Genomic DNA, 21,390 nt, shown 5'->3' on the forward strand with positions numbered 1-21,390 from the left:
CATGTTTGGTTGTATTTACCCAGAATGCCCTGCGCTGTAGTCCACTTCCTGCTTTTGGAGCGGTCTCTAGTTCACTTGGCATTCACATACAGATTCAAACCGTACCAGAACCAGAGACCGAGGTTTGTAGAAGGACCAGAGTTCGCTTGTTTGATCCAACGGCTCACTGGACCTTATAGGGAAACGAAGTTGGATTAAAGAGGTTTAAGCATGGTTGGTGTGAATGCACCTTTAAAGGTTTGGCTCCGTATAGAACAGACAATAGATCCATTTCCACTTACCATGGAATTAATAAATTTGTTCGACGAAAACACCAGTTTAGGAAAACACGTCGGTCCATACATTGCCTCTTCAAGTGGCTTGTTGCTCCAACACCCATGAGTTTTAAACATGCTTATTCATTGTGATTTTAACTGCATTTCTTATCTAATAGAAAACCAGAATTATATAATTGTGCCTTTTCGACTTTAACAGCTGATGAAACCAGCATATTTAAATAAAAGTTGCAAAGCTTCAAGGCCACATTGGTGCCATTACACCTCAAATCGCCCCTCTGGTGTTGCCAGAAATCTAAACAGAGAATCAAGAAAATACATAGAAATTAAAGCAATAATTAAAATGGACTTATTACTTTAATTCACAGATTTTTGTTAACCTGTCTGTCACGAGAGGACCCAAATTTGGGTCCTCTCGTGACAGGGGTGTCAAACTTCAGTCCTCAAGGGCCGCTGTCCTGCAACTTTTAGATGTGCCTCTGCTGCACCACACCTGAAAAGAATAATTAGGTCATTAGCAAGGCTAAGGAGAACCGATCTACACAGGGAGGAGGTAATTAAGCCATTTCATTCCACTGTTTTTTACCTGTGGCACATCTAAACACTGCAGGACAGCGGCCCTTGAGGACTGGAGTTTGACACCCCTGTCATTGTGAATGACAACCTGAGACCAACAGGTTAACTGACAAAAACCAGTTAGAAATGACAGATTTTTGTTTCTAGCTGAGAGGATTGGATTGTAATCTGTGTCTAACTTAAGACCAATAAACTTCGACCCACTTCCTCAGATTGGGTGAAACAGACCTGATTTCTGGATACCTGCGTGAACGGGGCGCTTATGTTGGAACTACTTTTAGTTTGTAAATTGCAGCATTTTAATTAAGATTATAGATTTCTGTTAATGGAATTTGAATTTAAAAGATTTTATCCGTGTTGGTCCAAAGAAATGACGATAAATATTTGCTGTTACTATTAATGCACATTTCTTTTTATCGCTGCTGTATCCTGACTTCAGTTCCTTTTTAATTTGCTTTCAGCCCATAATCAGACAAAGGGATTTTACCTCCGTCAGGTACGAATTCACTAACCGCAGCACCGGCGTCTCATGCCCCAACATCTTTTAATAACTCCATTAATCTAATCATCCACTAATTGGTCAAGATAGCCTTTTCCCTGTGGATTATTGAGAGCCCTGAAATCACAGTGTCTGATTAAACGTAGCTGGATTTCACACACAAACATGACAAAATGCCAGTGACTGATAAATCTTTAATATAAAAATTGTACAAGAATTCTGATACAAATTACAAGAGGTATTTGGACAAAATATGAATAAAATTCCATTTACATCCCAAAACCCTTATGCATTTTATGCAAAAAACAGACAGTTATGATACAGAAACAAATACAAGAAAGGCTAAAAATAAAGAAAGAAAAAGTCTCTTAAAAAGGATCATTTTTGTCCTTCTGTCTGCACATGGGAACACCTCTGCAGGTAACATACAGTATCAATGAAGCTTCCAAAGTCACCTTTTTAACAGCAAAGTGATGCGAGATCCTTTGCTCTCTTTTTTTTCTTTTTCTGTTAGTTTTTTGCAGTGCGACTATGAAGCCATGCAACGCTGTCGAGTGCTGTAACACAGGCCTTTTTTTAAACACAGACACTAATGCATCGGATACTCAGAAACACGAGTGAACGAACATAAAAAAATCTAATTTCACCAGCTCTTTGAACTATTTCTACTTTAAGACTGCAAAAAAAAAGTGAAAATCGAATGCAAAACATTTTATTAATTTACAGTATTTTATTCTCACAGGTTCCAGTTGGAGTTGATGAGGGGATTCTGATCTGTACAAACCAACATGTGTTTCTTCTTTTATCTGCATAATGACGTCCCAAACATTTCACCTTGAGCTACATTGGCTGCACCCATCATCCTCTCCTCTGTTATTGTTCTCACTCAATCCGCGACATGAAGAAAATGGACAGGTCGGCCATTTTGTCCCCAGCTCTCTGCGTGTGCCGTGAGGAACTGTGGCATAATGGCTGATCACATATTTAAGGTTCTCTCCGGCGGTTTGGGCCGACAAAGCGCGCTCAGTGAAACGGACGGTCACCGGCTAGCAGAACGTGTCAAGTTAGCAAACAAAAACCTCAAAGGAAAGGGAATCTGGCAGCATGAAGAAGAAACAGGTGGAGGTGCTCCTACCTCCACCTGGTAGCGCTCCGTCTCCTGTGGCCGATGACATCTCTAAAACACCATCTATACTGTTTTCTCTCAAAATGTCTCCAGTCACGTTTTCCCAGATGTTTCTGGCTGCTTGTAGCTTTAAGCTGCACCATCTCATCCCTGTGACGTCTTGTTTTCTGCTTTAGACTCATAAGTGTCATTCTAACAGAAAATCATAGTGACAAAAGGAAACTATTAAATCAGCTGAATGTTGAGGATTTGTTTAGTCATGGTTCTACCAAAAGGTTAAAGCACCTTAAACCTTAACTCAACTCTTTTTCATCTGACAAAATGTTGTCTTATAAATCTGTAAATTATTACTTTTAAACAGTTTGTGAGGCGGGATTTTGAGTTTTAGGAAACAGAAGAAGATATGAGGGACAGGAGTTGGAACGATTTGGAAGCACTATCAGAATACTGAGTCAAGGTAAATGTTAGCAGGTGTTAGCAGCTAACCGTTAGCCACTGCCAGCTGCTAACGGTGGCTAACGGTTAGCTGCTAACAATTAGCCAGAGGGGATTTCCAAAGAAGCTAGGAGTACACATTTGATCCTCGCTAGATGAAAATGTAAAATAATTAGTTAGACCTGAAGTGGAAAACTCTACACAGATATTATCTTCTTCAAGACATATTTTTACTCTTTTTCTTTGAAATACAACCTGACTTTTAAAGTTATTTTGCTTTTCAAAATGGATTCTTCTCCTTAGGAAAAATGCATTCAGATGTTACAATTTATTACAAGTATCTAGTATTAAAGTAAGATGTATGATTCCTTTCTGGTTTCTGACGTTGCTACTAAAAGAAACGAACAGAACATTTGTCTTTCCTCTAACTACAGGTTAGCGTATCATCTTGGGACGGCCGCTCTCCAGCATCTGTGCCACTTTGGATGTTTCTGTGCTGGAGAGACAGCCTTCAGCGGGGTTCCTGCTGAAGCACTTTTTTTATTTCTGCTGGAGCGATTCGATGAGCGAAGAGGCAGCGAGCGCCTCGCTGAAGCTCACTCCAGGGAGAAGGCAGGGGTTCCTGTACTCAATTTTCCCTTCACTTGGGATAAACAGGCAATTACCCATCCCTTTTTGCTATGCCATGGCCGTCCGGTGAACTTAAGCATACACTATTAGCGCATGTCCCTGTAGGATCTACGTTGCGGCGTGTGGAGGTGGTAAGTGAGCAGCAGGATGAAGGAATGGGTAAATGACTGCTCTGACAGACAAAGAGGAAGGATGAAAAAAGAGAAAAAGTACTGAAATAAATTACTACCAACCCTGAAGGAGAATAAGCACAGAAAATGAAGAGATGAAGTGAATTCAGCTTAATTGAGTGAGTCAAATTAAATTGTTTGGAGCGCACTCTCATCCCTGGCTTTTCTCCCTCTGTCAGTGTCACAGTCTTGTCAGCAACCTTGACGTCTGGCAGTGTAACAAAGTGACAAGTGAGTTATTAGACAGAAGAAGCTGGAATGGCGGGATGCCTCCAGGTAACAGGGAAGCAGCACATTTTTAATGATCGCTGCTGTCATCCTTTCCTCCCTAGTCAGCCTTCCACCTCCGCAACCTTTCCATCAACCTCAGCTCCTCTTTATCTCGGAGACAGGAGGCGCAGGAGGACCGGGTGCCTCCAGTAGGTGGAGTCTTAAAAAACGCATGAGAGGTTTCAGCCGAGCGGGTCACGACGTCCGCAGCAGGATGACTGAAAGAAGTGGAAGTCAACACTGCCGTGGATGTAAGGCGGTGTTAAAACTGTACAGCACAACGCTCGTTTCCCACCGCTGTGTTAGCACCAGTCGAGTAAGAGAAGATCTCCTTACAGAGTAACAGATGTGATTTTTTTACAAAAAAACCCGAAACCTTTCACTGGACAACATACATCACCCACCAATAAACACCTTTCCTTTGGCTGCTTTTTCCAATTAATTAAAATGTGTGTACCGTGAGGGACTCTTTGCAACCAAAGGAAGGAAAACAACATTTGCAGAATATATGTGAAGGTGGGGCTCAGCGGTGGAACAAACAAAACAAAGAAAATCACAGTTAACGTTTTAAGACTCAAGTGCATCATATTGGTTAAATGCTGCGTGATTTTAAAGACAATGTCTTGCTGAAAGAGCTTTTTCTTAAGCAAACTCATGCATTTTGGTCACATTGGAAGATTTCTCTTTCATTCAAATCTGCGGATGTTTGTAAAAACACCAATTATTTCTTAAAATACAAACTTATCCTATTAACCTTTTTTTGTTTATAATATAGATTTAGGCCTTGTATACACGTAGCTGGGTATATATAAAAACAAATATTGTACACATGGGATCGTTTTCAGAAAAGTTTTCATCCACATGAACCCAAACAAATCCGTCCCTGGTTGTTGATTTAAACACGCCAGGCCCATAGGGGGCAGTGCAGCACCAAGCTCAAACTACATCAGCCATTCAGATCGCTGCAAAACAACTATGACTTCCTGTTAGGAGTCAAACATGGCGCCTGGAGGTTTGTTTGGTGGACGATACATGCAGCCATATGACTGTCATTGGATTTAGCTGTCAAGTTGTCAAAACAACGCGCTAAACCTTAAACATACAACTGATATAGAAGAGAAAAAGGGACGCAGTTTTTTCTACTAATTGCCAACACTAAGACAACTAGACAAGGTCCAGGTGTATCACATTTCACAGGTTAGCAAAGGTTAGAGAGGTCAGCTATGCTAGCTTGACTTTGACAACCTTAACAGTTAGATGTGCTGCAGAATTCGGTGATTCGCTTCAGTAAACAAAAACATGCAAACATAAATACAGAGTTTTCTCAAAGCTCCAGTTTGGTTGGAGTTTACATAAATAATTTTTAGTGATGATAGAACAGAGTTTTTGTGTGGATGAAAGGTAATTTGTTTTCCCTGAAGTACGTGTGGACTAGGCCTTAATCTGGGTTTACTTCGACTAGGTCAAAAAGGAGTTGGGAAACATTTCAGGTTTTTTTCAGAGGCTTTGAAACTGAGCGCATGCAGAAAGAAAGCGTTTGAAGGTACTATTGCTTCGATCAGCAACAAAGCCACCGTGGACCCCCACTTTAATTCACCATTGCAGAAATCCTCATTAATTATTACACATTCCCCCTTTATAGATACAAAGTGCAAAAACAGAAAAGAAATTAAAAAACAGAAAATACAGAGAATGATATCAGTGTAAGAGCCTAAAAGAAGCATGCCGCAACCTCTGAATATCTAACAAGCAGTTAAAACAATTCACATGATTTTGGCTTTTTCCCCCATGAATCAGATTCAAACCAACGTAAATGAGTCGAACTTTAAGGATGCTACCTCTTTCTTGCCTATAGGTGGAAGTATCGTACTGTACTGTAACATAAATCCAATAAAAGAGAGGAAAAGGAAGCAAACAACCATCAACACAACTCTTACACCAAAAAAGCCTCTTGGGACGTTATTTACAAATGGAGCTGTCATGCTTTTGTAAGGGGTCCATTTAAAAGTTATCGATACACAAATACAACAAGAAGTTTTTCTCTTTTTTTCTCAGTACTATTGTTTCCGCAGGCAAAGTCACAAATAAAGAGTTTGAACAGATTCTTTGGACGTGGACGTAAACACAAAGAGTAGAAGATCGAAACAAAAAACGATGGAGGGGCTGACGAGTAAAATCACCTGGAGCTTTGCTATAAAGTAAACTCCGTGCCGATTGGCGTCATCCTGTTCTTCCAAAGAAGGAAAAGTCAAAGGACACAATGATAAACTTCATCTAGAGTCAATCATTTTATACATGGAGAGAGTAATGTCTTGCAGTGACTTACAAAGGACGGGGCTTACAGCTTGTACTTGATGGAGGAGGAATGAAGGAGACAGAGTCGTTGTTTAGTCTAGAATCGTAGAGAAGGGCATGTTTTTATGGAGGTTCGGGTTCTGAGAGTGTCGGTTGCGGCTGCGTACGGAGCTGAACACCATGTTGCAGCCGGGGATTTTGCACTTGTGCATCTCGCGCAGGTGCACAGTCTTGTAGTGCACGCGCAGGGTCCCTTTGTTGCTGTATACCTTGTGGCAGATGTTACAGAGGATCCCACCGCTGCTGCCATTACTGCCCCCTGTGGACGAAAGAAGGAATGGCGACGAGGAAGAGTCCAGCACCTCATCTTGTCCTCCTTTGAGTTCTCCGGTCTCATCCTGATGTCCGCCTTCCGCCCGCCGGGAGAGGTCCTCTCCCTCGCTGTTGCCCTCCTCCTCATCCTCTTCCAGGTCATCCAGGAGGATGCCTTCGTCGCTGCCGTCTTCGGACTCGTGTGAGGAGTGGATGCTGCTGCTGGACTGAACACTGGAGGTGGTGCTCAGGTCCAGCACCATGTAGTCGTCCGGCTGGCCCCGGAACAGGCCGTTGGTGTGGTGGTTTCTAAGGTCGTGGTTGAAGGGATGACGGGGGTATTCGTTGCTCATGTGGGAGAGGGGGTTATGGGTCAGGCCAGGGAGGCCGAGGGCGGCGCCCCGGAAGCCCATCCTGGCCATCGGGTCCAAACCCATGTGGTGCCCGGCGTAGAGCTTGGCCAGAAACTCGGCTCGCAGGTCCTTGGGCAGTGGCGTGAGTTGAGGGTCGAGGACAATGTCGTCCAGCTCTTTGGTCAGCAGTTTGCGGTGCAGGTTGATGTTCGAGCTGTGCCTGGCGCAAAGAGAGAGGCGGTTAGAAATCTAACCCAGACAAAAACAGTCAGTCTTAAAGGGCCGGCATTCAGTCAACCAGCAGCCAGTCATTATAAAAATTATATAAAATTTTACTTCATTACATGATGCTTGGAAATTGGGTCTCTGTCTCTTTAAGAAGCTCCTGCTCTTTCTGAAACTCCGAATACAGGAAGTCATCACAACATGGCTCCTCTACCCTTTACCAATGTTTTTATCTGAGAAGTATGACATCTGTAAATGTGTAGTTTCAGTTGTTTGCTAATTCCTGCTGGCTAGTCTGAAGGAGATGAATAACTGAAGAAACTTTGTATTAATATGAGCTACAACAACATTTAATTTCCCTTTGGGGTCAATAAAGTATTTTTGAATTTGAATTGAATTTGAATGGGGGAAGTTTGTTAGCTTGGAAACTGCAGCTCAGAGGTGGAGCTACGTCTTGGAGGCGGGGCTAGGTCCACTCAGGCGTTTTGCTCAGCTTAATGGTTGCCATGGAGATTAATTTCTCAAACATGTACAAAATAATCAAAGCGACACCACAGGTATGTTTTTGATGAGGGAATAACATCAAAAACATAGCTGGCTTTACACATGATGTAAAGCTAAAAAATGATTTTACATGATACCGTCCCTTAAAATATGGCACTGTGCAAAGTTTGACATTTTCAGGGGTTTTTTTCTTTTAAAGTTGTCTTGATCAGAGATTCTCAAAAGGCCTTTCAAATCGTTTGCTCTTTGTAAAATGAACAATATGTGCAAGTAATTCCTTTTAGCATCCAGGAAACACCTGAGCGATGCGTCATCCTTCAGTTCATCGTCTGCCCTTTGCTACCAGCTGTCGGCTCACCGGGAACCGCCTGTATTACCCTGAAGGTCTGCGGTGGAGAAGCCACTAGAGATGCACGGAGACATCGGATTCACACAACTTTCACTTTCACTGACATGAAGTCTATTATTGTTTTTCAGTTTAGGTGCCAAAAGGTTGCGCTAACCGCAACACTCTTCAGTAATTACTGCTGCAGGAACAAGAAGCTCTGGAGCCCATAGGAAGTGTTCACTCATCGGCATTTTTTCAAAATACATTTACATATTTGGTTTATTAGTAGGTTTGTTACTATAAATATATTTTATGTCACATTAATCATCTTTGGATGCTTGTGATTGGAGTCCAGTTCGTCTAGCGAGGTCCCCAAGCAGCTTTAGCTTCTGGGTGGAAACAAACGAATGCTAACGAACAGAAACAATGCTAACAGCGCTAATCGCTAATAATAATGTGAGTATACACAGCTATTTCTTGGTTTTTTTCTATTAAATCAGTAAGATCATGTTTTACTGCATTATGTGACGTCCTGTAGCCTTTTCATATGACAATATCATATAAATATAAGTAGAAATAATATACATGTAAAATTTTAAATTGGAGTCCTTATTGATAAATAGAGATAAAATATCTCTAATTTCAACTAACATGCAGATCCAATTTTAAACTGGTTGTAACTTTTTTATGAATGATAGGTTGGAATTATGTAGGTCAAAGGTCGTTCACAATCCCAAGAGCCATTTTTACTCTAGTTTTTGCTAAAGAAAAGCCGTTTAGAGCCGCTAATGTGACACGACCTTTAGAAAAAAGATATCTTATGATTTATCTACAGAAAAAGTCTTAAGATTTTTAAAGAACCATCATTCTATTTCTATTGAGTTTTAAATAAAAATAAAAAAACATAAAAGCCTTGCAAAAAGGCAATGGGAGGTTGTTATTTATGGATATTTTAAAAAAGAAAAATAGATGTAGAAAAATAGTAGCTGCACTTTTAGAGTGATTTTATTGTGGAAATCAACAAAATTAAATTTAATCACAGTTAGCTCTATCGTTTTAGCAGGTTACAGACCTGGGGTTTGTTAGAAACAAAGAAAGGTTGCAACTGAGCACTTTAAAACTGAAACATATTACAAGAAAGTTTGAACATTTGAACAAAGTTTGAAGTAAAATTAATAAACTTAACAAATCAGAACATTATTCCACATTATAGCTATTGCTTTGATTAATAAAAACAGAAAGTTGAGACGGAGCGTCCTGCTACTGTTTACCACTGTCAGCATCTCTGCTCCGCTCAGCCCCCAAATCCATTAGACTCTGACTCAATTAAATAGTCCACCATATTGAATGGGAGTTTATCAATTGATTTGAGCAGAGGTAATGTGATAATCGAGGGGAACCGGATAGCATATTAGCACGAGGCCCTGACAGCGTTGGTTGAGCATTAGAGGCGGCTTAATCGAGCACCTGGATGAAGACGTCTTCGCGTTAAGATGGAATTAATTAAGAGGTTTTTTTCAAATCCCTCTGTTCAAACACAACGTAGCTGATCAGAGAAACGCAGCAACAAACCATGCTGAAGCCGGGACACAGTTAGCAACACCGGAGCTAACACACAAAGCCATGCTAACAGTGCAGGGAGTAGGCCTGTCGCAATAATTAATCAATTAGTAAAATCTATCGGATGATTTACTGGTTTTCTACCAAAAACTGGATGGTAAAAGTTTCCAGTCTGGTATTTTGTCTCCAATAAACATTTCTTTGAAGGATAATTTTATTTACAAAGACTTTATAGTTCATTTTATTTGTTGTTGCTGTTGTTTTATCTATTTAGCATGTTCCAGAGATAAATGTTCGTTAGAAGTTAAAGTTTATTGACCTTTGATAAGTTGTTCTTGCATTATTGTGCCATTACCATTAGATTACCTGGAAACAGCCTCAAAACAACAACAATATCGTAATTTATCGCAATAAGTTCTGGGACAATTTATCATCCAGAAAAATTTGTTATCATGACAACAGGCCTAATTTATTTTTTAACTCCAATTTCACAGCTGCTAAGAAAACTTTAAAAAGAGGAGAGAAATGCCCACGTTACAATAAAAACGGCATAAAAACACAGAAAGGAAACTTAAGCAGTCAGTATATAAAAGGCCTGCTCCTCTCACACACTCTGCGCCTTTAATGTGAAGGGTTTCCATGCAGGGAGGGCACATGTGTGTAAAACAACAAAACAAAAGAAAAGAATAAAAGATCATCCTGGGCAGGATGGGCAAAACATGGAGTCACAATGGATTGTAGAGCTTACCAGCAGTGGCAGGGTTGATGCAGTCAAAAAGGGTCCCTTTCCTTTAATTATTTACTTCCCTATCCGACATTGTCCTGCAAGAGGTAAACATACATTCATTTCAGGGACCCTTTTCTTTTCTGTGAGCCAAGCAACCAGGAGCCCGTCCACTCGAGCATCGTCAGCATTGTGAATGGGGTGAGGGGAGCGTGGCGAATTGATCGGCCGTGGCTGTCGCTGCACGATGTTCAAACCTTCCTGTGTCTCAGTGGAAAACTGACAATATTTTCCCCTCATGTGGTTTTCTTTCTGAGTGTAATGTTGGCCGGAGAGCCGTGTGGCGACGGATCATCATCAGTGTTTTCTGTGTTTGCTGTGAGTGTTGAGAGGGAGCCACAGGCTTTTGTTTGGGTGCTGGTAATGATGCTCAGGTAGGCAGGCCCTTTGCAACAACATCTCCATAAAAACACCTTCACACTGCTAATAAGCTCTAAATTAATCTGTTAACAGGCTAAAGCTCAGGCAGTAAAGCTTAAAATCCTTTCCAGACAATAGAAATGCAAACCTGGTGTCTACGATGGAGCGTAAGGGCCAGGCTAAGAAAGACAAATACAGGAATAAAGTCATAGTGTTATAAAAATAAATTACTAATATTACAAGAATAAAGTCCTAATATTGTGAGAAAAAGTCTTACAGGAATTAAGTCATGCTGTTATGAGAATAAACGTGAAATTATGAAATGTAAAATACCAGAATAAAAAGAAAACAAACTTGTATTACGAGAATAAAGTTGTATGAAATATTTCTCGTACTATTGTGACGTTATTGTGATTAACAATAAAGCCGAAATAACACAAGAATAAAATCATGATGATGTGAAACATTATGAGAATAAAGTCGTCAGACTTTTTTCTCGTATTATTACGACTTTATTGTTATCTTGGAACAATAAATCCAAAATAATACAAGAATAAACTCAAAATATCACTAGACTGAAATCGTATTAAAATGGAAAAAAAAAAGTTTTTTTCTTGTAACATTACGACAATGAACCCATAATATTGCTAATATAAAGCCTTAATATCAGGAGGATAAAGTAGTAATTTTATAACTCCTACATGTAAATTACTAAAACAACTAAACTAATATTTTGCTTGCTGTGAAGTTATGAATGTGTAAACAGTTTAACAGGTGAATAAATATTTTTACACATCAGCATTAAATCGTTATCCGATTGTGTCTATCGACCTTTGACCTTTAAAACGGTTTTCTCTTTTAATTTTTACTGCGTCTTTACTAATGACTTTATTCTCATAATTAAAAAACAAAAACCTCTTAGTCTGGCCCTAATACTCTGTGGTGAAAATCACATTATTTAAAGGAATAAAAATATTAAATTACCAGTTTGCTTCTTCACAAGAACTTGTAAGTAAAATTCAACAAGATTTTGCTGTAATTATTTACAAAACTAAAAAAAAAAAAGCAGCTTGTGGTCATTTTAATGAACTCGATTTAACTTGTGTTGTCAGGAGAAGTGAACTGCGTCCACATTATGCCCTCTTCTCTTCATTTATCAGATTTAGATCGGCCGCTCCCCTCCGTTCCTCCATCACTCCTCTTCAGTACGCTTCATCTTCCTCCCCCCGCTGCCTCCCCAGCGCCTCCCTGCTGGCCGGTAATGCGGCTGGCAAACCAATTCGGCGGTCTCATCTTCGCCCCGCAGACGGGGGAGGCCTCCGCAGGGAGCCGTGCAGAGGAGGCAGCCTTTCTGTCCCAGCCACCGTTAATCATCTTTAGGCTCATCTGATGGCCCTTGCCCCTGGTCTCCGTGTCGGAGCGAACGTGCGCGGATTCGTTCCTAAATGTGCTCATGTTGTCTAAATGGCTCGTAATGTGTAAATGAGATGGAGAGCGGCGAGGTGTCGAACTGACGCTGCCGGTCCTTTGTCTTCGCTGTCGTTCGTTATGAGCTCTTAGGTGAGTGGGAGGACGTGGATTTTACCCACATTCATCACTCTGCCGCACCGCCATAATAGCTCCGGGTTTCTCAGCAGACTTTACCTCTATTTTGTTGGTTTTAATTATTTTTACAGTGTTTTTGCTAGTTTTTATGGTAGTAGTTTCAGTTTTTTCAGACTTCTTCTAAAAGGTCAATTAATCGTATCATAAATTTAAATAATAATTTCCATGATGTACCGTTTCTCTATTTTCTCTCTTTTGACCAAAAATGAGAAAACTAAAGTCTTCAGTCTGGTTCTTTGGTCTCAAAGAGACATCATAATTCATTTTATTGGTTTTGTTTGTTTATTTTGGATATTTAAAATCCAGTTCCAGTTTTAAATGTTTATTAGAATTTAAAGTTTAATGATCTTTGACAATATGTTCTAGTTCCTCCTTATATTACTTGAAATGGTCCCAAAACAACAATATCATCATTTGTCGAGATATCGTTTGACAGGAACCTTTAGCAGAAGATACGACCAGCTGACGCTGGTGCTGCCGCCATTTTGCCACCAGGGGCAGTACGGAGCAACGTACTTTGCTGACAGTAATCTGCTTATGTGGGGAAGAAAAAGAAAATATAAATTTCTCATCAGCTCAAAAAACTAAAAAATAGATTCAAACACGGAAACAAAGGATATTATATCTATAATTTCAGTATGTTTTGGTTAGCTTTATAAATGCACAGTATAGTTCCAGTTAGTTCCAGTTTTTCTCAATTAATTACTGTTTTTATTTGCTTTGGTTAATTGTAATAATGTTGCTCTGCAGGGTTAGAATAGTTTTGTTTTTTTCATTAGTTTAATTTTGTTATTAAATGAGTTAGTTTAAATTAGTTTTTACAGTGTTTGTGCTAGTTATAAATAATATGTTTAGTTTTAGTAAATGTTCACATCCATGCATGAAGCTGATGAATAAAGGGCAGAGATGTCTTGAATATTAAATAATTTATTTTCTTTGTTGTCTCTCCTGCTGATTGTTTTGTTCTGAAATAAACTTTAACCTTTGGTTTATTTAGCCATAATAACCTTTGCTGCTGTTACATCTACTGATTGCAAAGTTCAGACTTTCCAAACAGCATAGACTTCAAATTAAATCGTCCATTAAAAATGCATGAAACAAGTTGTGGGTTTTCTATACGTTTTTCATCTAAGAATGAGGATTTTATTCTGCATTCTCTTTAAAATTAATCAGCAGTGATGTCTTTTTACTCACCAGATATTTGGAGTGGCTTTTGCTAACGTATTCTTTCTCTGCCTTTTTGTTTGGAAGACCCGAACTCGGAGCCCACATGCCGTGAGGGGACCGAGGGGAAAAGACGGGAAGGAGAGACTTTTCCAACATAATTAACCTTCACTCTCTCCATTTGCAGCGGCGCATGCAGGGACGGCGGGCTGCGCTCGGCTGCGTCGCGGGAGCGTGGAAGACGGAGGACACCTGCTCACCGCGGCGACACGGAAACATGTCCAGCCTTTGGAGGTGAAGGAAGGGTAAAAACGGATCTGGGTTCTCCAAGCCCCCTAAAAAAACCTTCATTCGTTCTGCCTCACGTTTAAAACCCTCGCGTCCAGAGCTGGCTTGCTCAAGGGCGCGTTAAATGAGTGTATTACAGCGAGCACAGATGTTTTACAGTGTGAAATCTGCTGTTTATTTATCAACAGTGCAGACTGAGCGGAAAGCGGGTCCAAAGATGGCGTCATCTACCGTTTCGTTGCTTTTTGTGTTAATATTGTGGATCAAACGTAGGAGTTGACCTGTCACGAAGACAAATTCAACGATAATACTGTTGTTGTGACACCGTTTTCACGGTGTGTGACTCGGCCCTGGCAGTTGGCGGTTACCATAGCAACCAGTAACTGAAAGTTGCAGAAGCTCCTCCCCCTTTTTCTGTGGGATCTGAGTTTTCTTTACAAGTATTATATTTTAGACAGCTTTAATTATACATGGGGTTTTATGTGTAACTGTCATGATTTTATTTTTATGTTTTAACTGTAATCATTAGTCCTGTCAGGAAAACTAATTTTGTTGGATGACAAATTGCCCCAGACTTTGTCGCGATAAGCAATAATGTTGCTGTTTTGAGGATATTTTCAAGTAATAATGCAAAAAAACATTCAAACTTTAAATTCTGACGAACATTTAACACTGCAGCTGGACTTTAAATATCAAAAATAAAACACAAAACTAAAATTAATGAAGTCTCTGCAAACAAAGCACCAGACTGAAGACTTTTGTTAGTTTTTTTGTAGAGGAAAGATAAAAATCATGCAAATGGAAATTGAGACAATATTTAATTGATTTAATGAAACACCTAAACGCAAACATCAAATTATCCAAAAAAATGGATTTTATCTCTTTCTCAAATACTATTAAAGTGAAATGAAGTGTTTTATCCAGCTTATTAATTGCCCCTGCTACACAAACATCTGATTAGAAGAAAAAGGAATTAGTAGAACTTATTAAATTTCCAAGCAATCAACGTTCAAGCAGCAGTTTGTGCTGAATAAATCCGCAGTTTCTTAATCTTATCAGAGACGATGCGCTGATGAAAACAGCTAAATGATATTCCCGTTTTATTGCTTCCACTGCTCTCAGATACACATTATGTCATTAAAGGATTATCTGGGGACAGATCTGAGGAGTATCGACTCGCCTGGCTGTTTGCTCTGATTTTCCTTGTTTTGGTTCCTGTTTGAAGCTCAAACTCCTGTCCTGTTGCTCTAACAAATGTGTTTTTAATAAATAAATTGAGATCTGTGCAGTCGCACTGACAAGACATCAGCATTTTGTCATTTTTCAGCTGAAAAATGCAGCTTTTCATGATAGATTTCATCCAGTCTTTTAATGGCGATGTTGCAGGCAAAGTATTTCACAATTCAAGAATTAAAAGAAACAAAAAAAACAAGTGTTTTAACTTGAAAGTGGTGGACGTGTTTGTGCAGGCTGGTCGTACCCGAGGCATTCGCGACGCGCCACAGAGGGGCGGTGCGTGCCACGGTTAGCAGCCGCGTTCAGAAACAACAAAGAAGTTCAGCTGGAAAAAGATGGACGAAGGAGAAAATGACAGGAAACTTTTCATGTTTTCAGATTTTCTTGCAGAGGAGAAAAGTGCCGGGGTGTCCAAACGTTCTGCCATTACACTCCAAAAACACAAAAACAGTGTTTTTGGTGGAAATATCTTAGTTCACTTGAAATAAGACAAAACTAACTTACAAGTAGTTTGTCAGCAAGAAATAAGAGCTTGTTTCAAGTCAATAGTTCATTAATAGTGATAAAAAGTTCCAGATTATTTCACTTAAAGCAGGACATATTTCCCTTGTTAGAAGTAAAATAATCTGCCAGTGGAACTAGTGTGTTTTCATCAATATGAAGAAATTATTGACTTAAAATAAGCTCCGATGTGTTGCTGATCAAGTTACTTGTGAGTTAGTTTTATCTTTTTTCAAGTGAACTGAGAATTTGCACCAAAAATACTTGTTAAGATTTTGTGTTTTTGCAGTGAAGGGTCGAAACAGTCGAGCTGAGAAAACTCAATTGCCACAATATTGTGTAAAATGTATTTCTTAGGACATTTGTTTGTTTTTATCTCTTGAATAATTTCCTAAATAGACAATATTTTAATCTGTGAATTATTGCTGACAGAAATGTAAGCAGGGTCAGTTTAAAACGCCAGCTAAATATTCTCCAACATGTTTTGGGTTCATTGTTCTCTTTCACGTTGGGCAGAAACGTTGTTGATGAAGGAAAATACTTTAGTCTCGTATCTGAAAACAAAAACGGTTTAATTAGATTTTAGTTGTAGAAATCCTTCCCTGTGTTTGTGAGGCCGAACAAAATGATCCAGAGCGCCCAAGCGGCCGCCGGCGCCACCCTTTGGACATCCTGAGCAGCGCGTGTTGTGACATGCAGCTGCCATCAGCCGGGGGGCGGCGGATCAGGGCGGCGGGATGGATACGTGCTAACAAGCCCAGGTGAGCGCGGCGCTTCACCGCCTGACGCGCTAATGAATGCAGCGGCTCGACAAACCGCCGTCATCGTTAATGTATGCGGCCTGATTTCACCGCGCAAAGGTGAGGCGGCGAGGGCAGGTAAACAACACGCTGCAGCTGGAAGCCTGGGGTGTGTTTTTATGTGTGTGTGTGTGTGTGTGTTTCTCTGGTCTCTAAACTTTAACTTGACACCAGCCAGATGTCCCCAAGTACCTTTTTAATTTCTTATTAACTAACAGATGTTAAGTGTTAGAAAAAGTTTGAAAGCAGCTGAGAGTTAAACTGACTTACTGCCACTTTGTTGCTTCTGCTGTGTAATATTTTAAAGTAAATAATATTTTAAAGTAATCCTAATCAATAATATTTTAAAGTAATCCTAATCAATAATATTTTAAAGTAATCCTAATCAATAATATTTTAAAGTAATCCTAATCAATAGTTCTCCAGGGTTTTGGAAGGTTTTCAAAGTTTTAATTTGACTCTGAGATTATAGATTTCTGTTATTCTTGACATTTTTTGTTTAAGTCATTTAACAAAAACACACAATGCTTTTCATTCCTGGTAAAGATCAGGAGATTTTTGTATATTGCCTTCTGAAAAACTTTTATCCAGAAGGTAAAAACATAAAAATATAATATAAGAAAATCGGTGGTGCAACTATTATCAATTTCCCAGAAAGACTGAAAAGGGAACGTTTATTTATTTATAAAATATCCTGGGGTCTCCTGAAGATGAGAAAGACAAGAAAACATCCATTCCATGTATTGCAGTTTGTTGATCTGTATAAATCAGGAACTAATTGTGTGAAAATACAGTTGACAATAAAAAGGCAACAAATCTTTTTTATCTTTTTATTTTGTTTTTCTGATTTGGTGATTAATTTAACTCTTTCAGTTACTTCAACAAGATGTCGAGCAGTTTAACTATTTCAACTGTTAAAATTACTCCATCACTTAAGTAAATCTGAAAGAGTTCATTTAACACCAATTCTGAGAAGAAACTGTCAAATGTGTCCTTTGTTTAAAGCAAACTATTAATATTTATAAATGATTTCATAAAGACCATTTAAGCACATTTTAATAGTTTTAATCACCTTTTCTCTTGCCAGTGTAGATATTCTTTTCATCTACTGTCTGGATCGCACATTAGCAAATATGCAAATTAGGCGATGACATCATCTTGCATCTTTTAGGGGAGCCAGTAGCTACTTTTCTTGCTGAGGATTTAGCAGCAGTGCAATAAAATGTCTACTTATCTAAACTTACTCACATCTCCAGTCAGATGAGTTCAACTAACTCGGACAAAGGAGAGAAGTTCATTTTGCCGCTGTGCTCAGTGAGGAAGATTTAGGGAGATATGAATCTCCCCAGAGTGGCAACAACGGGCGCCAATAAGTGCAGACAGCACTGTGTAAATCATAAAAGTTCAAATATAAAGAGAAAAAAAAAAACAAGTTTTGTGTCTGCATGGCTTTTTCCTCCCTGCTTGTTCGGATTTTCTCGATTTAATGAGGACACGGCGTACGCGTGCAGCCCAGTTATGCCAAAACATTTGGCATATGGCTAACTGGAAATCATCTTGTTGATGCAAAAATATTATTTCATGCCTCAAACTTGTTACCTTTGGCACGTTTCAGAGCTGAACACGTAAAAAACAAAATGTGTCTTTGCAACAGCCTGCCCTGAGACGAAATTTAAAACATGCTTCTTTGCGTCTGTAAGTTTCAGGTTAAGTGTAGACACAACACCTGGCTGTCTATCCCTGAGGTTTGGGAGATTTTATTTTTTTTAAGTTGAATGATTCATTGGTCAGAGTTGAGGCTTAACAAACAGCAAATCCAGTCCTTAATGCATTACAATACAAAGACTTTAGTGAAAATAAGGGGAAATTCAGTGTGCAAGTAAAACACCTTGAAATGCCTCTAGAAAGCCTGAAGAACTGTTGGTCTAGACAACTTTAAAAGACACAAAAAGAAAAGTTGGACTGCTTGGAAGCAAAATATTAGGGAGCATGATGAAAAATGTAGAACCTGAAAACCTAAAACACATTCTGAATCGAGCCTAAATCAAATACATTAGAGTAAAGTTAGGTGTCATTTGGAGTCCTGCTGCACTCACCTGTCTCTGCTCCGTCGGGAGGGGAAAGCAGCGTTGCAGCCAGCCACTGTGCACACATGCATCTCTTTCAGGTGCACATTCTTGTAGTGCAGTTTCATGCTATAGGAGCTCTTGAAGCTCTTCTTACAGACGTAGCAGATCTTGGGGTCAGGGCTGGAGCATGGGTCTCCTTCGGGGGACTGAGATGTGGGGAATTTGGGTGGACTCGCGCCGTACCCCATGGAGGAAATGAAGCTCTCGTGCAGAGCGGCCATGCTAGCGGCGGCGGCCGCTGCTGCCGCCATTCCCCCGTTGTAGAGGCCATACTGACTCATGCAAAACATGTCATAAGTCGGATCGTTGAGCTCTTCTTTGATCTTGATCGGAGGCCCATGAGGAGACGGTGAGGAATGACCGTTACCCTCGATGTCTTTTCTCAAGTGTTCGTCCTCGTGGGCCTCGTTTTCGTGCTCCTTGTCCAGCCCTCTTCCTCCCCTGCCGTGCTTTTGATGTTCCTCTCCGTCCATCAGGTCATCGCGGTAGAACATCTTGGAGTCTGAGGTTTCAGACTCGTTTTCAAAGTCTCTCTCGTGGTCCTGATCTTCTGAGGTAAAGCTGTCCATACAGCGCAGCTCTGAAGCGCCGCCTCTGCTGTCGCTGCCAGTCCCTTCCCTACATTCGTCCTCACTTTGCCTCATCATCCCCCTCAGGGCCAGGCCAGGACTCATCTCGTCCTGGGAGGGCGACTGCTGGCCACTGCCGCCGCTGTGGTGGCCAGTGCCACTTGCACCATTGTTGTTGCAGTTGCCGTTGATTTTAATATTGTTGTGAAGAAGACTTGCCTGGTGATTATGTTGGATTGTGTCGTCGTCGTCCTCATCTTTGTCCTCAAAGTCGTCTGCCACATCAATCACTTCCTTCTCAATCTTAACTGGCATGCTCGATTTACGAGGTTTCTTTTTGGGTGTGGGGTCACTGCTTGTGGTGAGGTCCTGACTGCCACCAGTGGACAGCCGGTGGGACATTGGACTTGCCTCTGACACGTGAACATTGTTGTGCGAGACAACAGCAGCCAGGATCTGCTGCTGCTGGTCCATCAGGGTGGTGCTGTTGGTAGTGGTCGGGATAATGGGGCTGGTTGGCAGTGACACTGGAGGGCTGACGAGGTCTGCTGGAGACACGAGTGTTCGGTAGAATGGGGGCACTGGTTGGACTGGCTGCACTGATTTCAGTGAAGGGAACACCAGGGGACTCTGCAGCGGGGACTGAAGCATCGGGTCTACTGGGGGAGTCGTAAAACCCAGTGGTGGCCTTCCAGGGCTGGTGAGCGTGAAGCCGCCGTTCTTGCTGCTCGAGATGACAGGTGTACCTGTGGTGGAATTGGCACGGATAAGGTCCTTGTCGCGGTTGTTGCGCAGCATGGGCATGTGCAACCGTGGGTTGGGATTGGCACTGTGGCGGTTGCGGCTGCGCAGGGAGCTGAAGACCATGTTGCATCCCTCGATGGTGCAACGGTGTTTAATCTTCAAGTGTACGGCATTATAGTGTATCTTAAGTGTGCCTTTGTCATAAAAGGTCTTTCCACATGCATTGCAGCACACACGGCCCTTGCGTGAGGTGGCTCCCATGCGGCGTATGCGATGCATCTTGGAGGAGAACGAAGGATGGCTGATGGACTTCGAAGGCTCATCCTTGATGAAGTGGTGATGCACCTGATGGTCGCCCAGACTGTTGTGTTGCTGAGACTGGCTTTGGGTCTGCTGTTGGCCCTGCTGCGGTTGCTGCTGCTGCTGCTGAAGGGACGACTGCTGCTGAGCTTGCTGGGTGGACGGGGTCGGGGAGATGGGCGATGCACAGTTGTTGGGTTCTGTCTTGGGTTCAGTGCTGTTGATGGGTCCCAGTACTCCGCGACTTGGGCTCTGACCTGTGCGGAAGGGCGATAGGGACACCTCTGACTCGCTGGTCTCCACCTGCTCTCCTTGGTTTGGGAGGCTGGGCTCCCGAAGCCGAAGGGCAGACTGCTCCATTGGGAGGCCATTAGGGGGCAAGCCGAGCATGGGGGCAGAGACCGGGTTGATATACTGGAACGGTAAGAGGAAGGCTAAGCTGTTGGGGATATTCTCAAAGTGATGAATGCTGGAGGGGCTACTGTTCTCCAGATGTGTCAAGAGCCCCGGGCTGCGGGTTCTGTTATTACTTTCGATGAACGTCCTAATCCCAGAGTCTGTCTTTGACGAGGGAACTGTGACCGCCTGACCTTCTTTCTCCTGAATAGCCATCAGCTCCACGATGGACTTGGTTTCACCAAAGCGCAGAAACTGCTGCAGGGTGATGATCTCTTCTTCACGGGACATGATGGTCCAGCGGTCCAAAACCTTGCCTGCAGCATCCTGAATGTCCCAGAAGAGACGAGAGAGACAAGAGAGAAGATACAGACTGTTATTGATTGCGAATAATTAGTCTGGTCAAAGAAAGATACAGAGCAAGGGGTAACGTGGGTTTTTCCATTCATGATACCCAGAGGTCCCCTGGAGCGACACCTGATACGCCTCATCAAAGGTCTACCCCTCAACAATCTCTCTTATTCTTGTGCTGATCAGTCCTGCAGATTGGCAAAGTGAATCCAAAGGTCCACCATTTTTAATCTGATTTTAAAAATATCAGGAATTCAGGAGAAACTGCACAAAGAGGACAGAACTGAGTTGCAACAGGACTTTTTTTTCCAAATATAATGGACTACGAGATGGGAAAAAAGGGAGGAAGGTAGAAAAAAGAGAGAAAGAAGAAAGGAGGGAGTACAACAGAACAGCCTAGAAGTCTGAAACCAAGGAACAACACATGAAGAAAAAACGCAGTACATGTTAATACAGGATGTATTTAATGGTAAATGCAGCTCAACGTGTCGTTTATCTGAGAAACACCTGAATCCAGACAACAAAAACAGAAATATTACCATAAACCAATAAACCAGGAAATGTTTGTTAGGAAGGACCTGCTGAGGGAAGGTTTTAACTTCATG

The 21,390-nt window shown here is 41.2% G+C and overlaps 1 protein-coding gene across 1 annotated transcript; it reads right to left on the bottom strand.

Annotated features, from left to right (window-relative positions):
• Positions 1–1,530: 1,530 nt before the first annotated feature.
• bnc2 (basonuclin zinc finger protein 2) lies at positions 1,531–20,815 on the bottom strand (the record flags this gene model as incomplete). Its single annotated transcript, XM_015057976.1, has 2 exons — positions 1,531–7,161; positions 18,393–20,815. Coding segments are annotated over 2 exons (3,216 nt in total), but the record flags the coding sequence as incomplete, so codon positions are not given.
• Positions 20,816–21,390: the final 575 nt, after the last annotated feature.

Source organism: Poecilia latipinna, unplaced genomic scaffold (genome assembly GCF_001443285.1).
Source record: "Poecilia latipinna isolate Pla-1442-1.1 unplaced genomic scaffold, P_latipinna-1.0 Scaffold1503, whole genome shotgun sequence".
Taxonomy (NCBI): domain Eukaryota; kingdom Metazoa; phylum Chordata; class Actinopteri; order Cyprinodontiformes; family Poeciliidae; genus Poecilia; species Poecilia latipinna.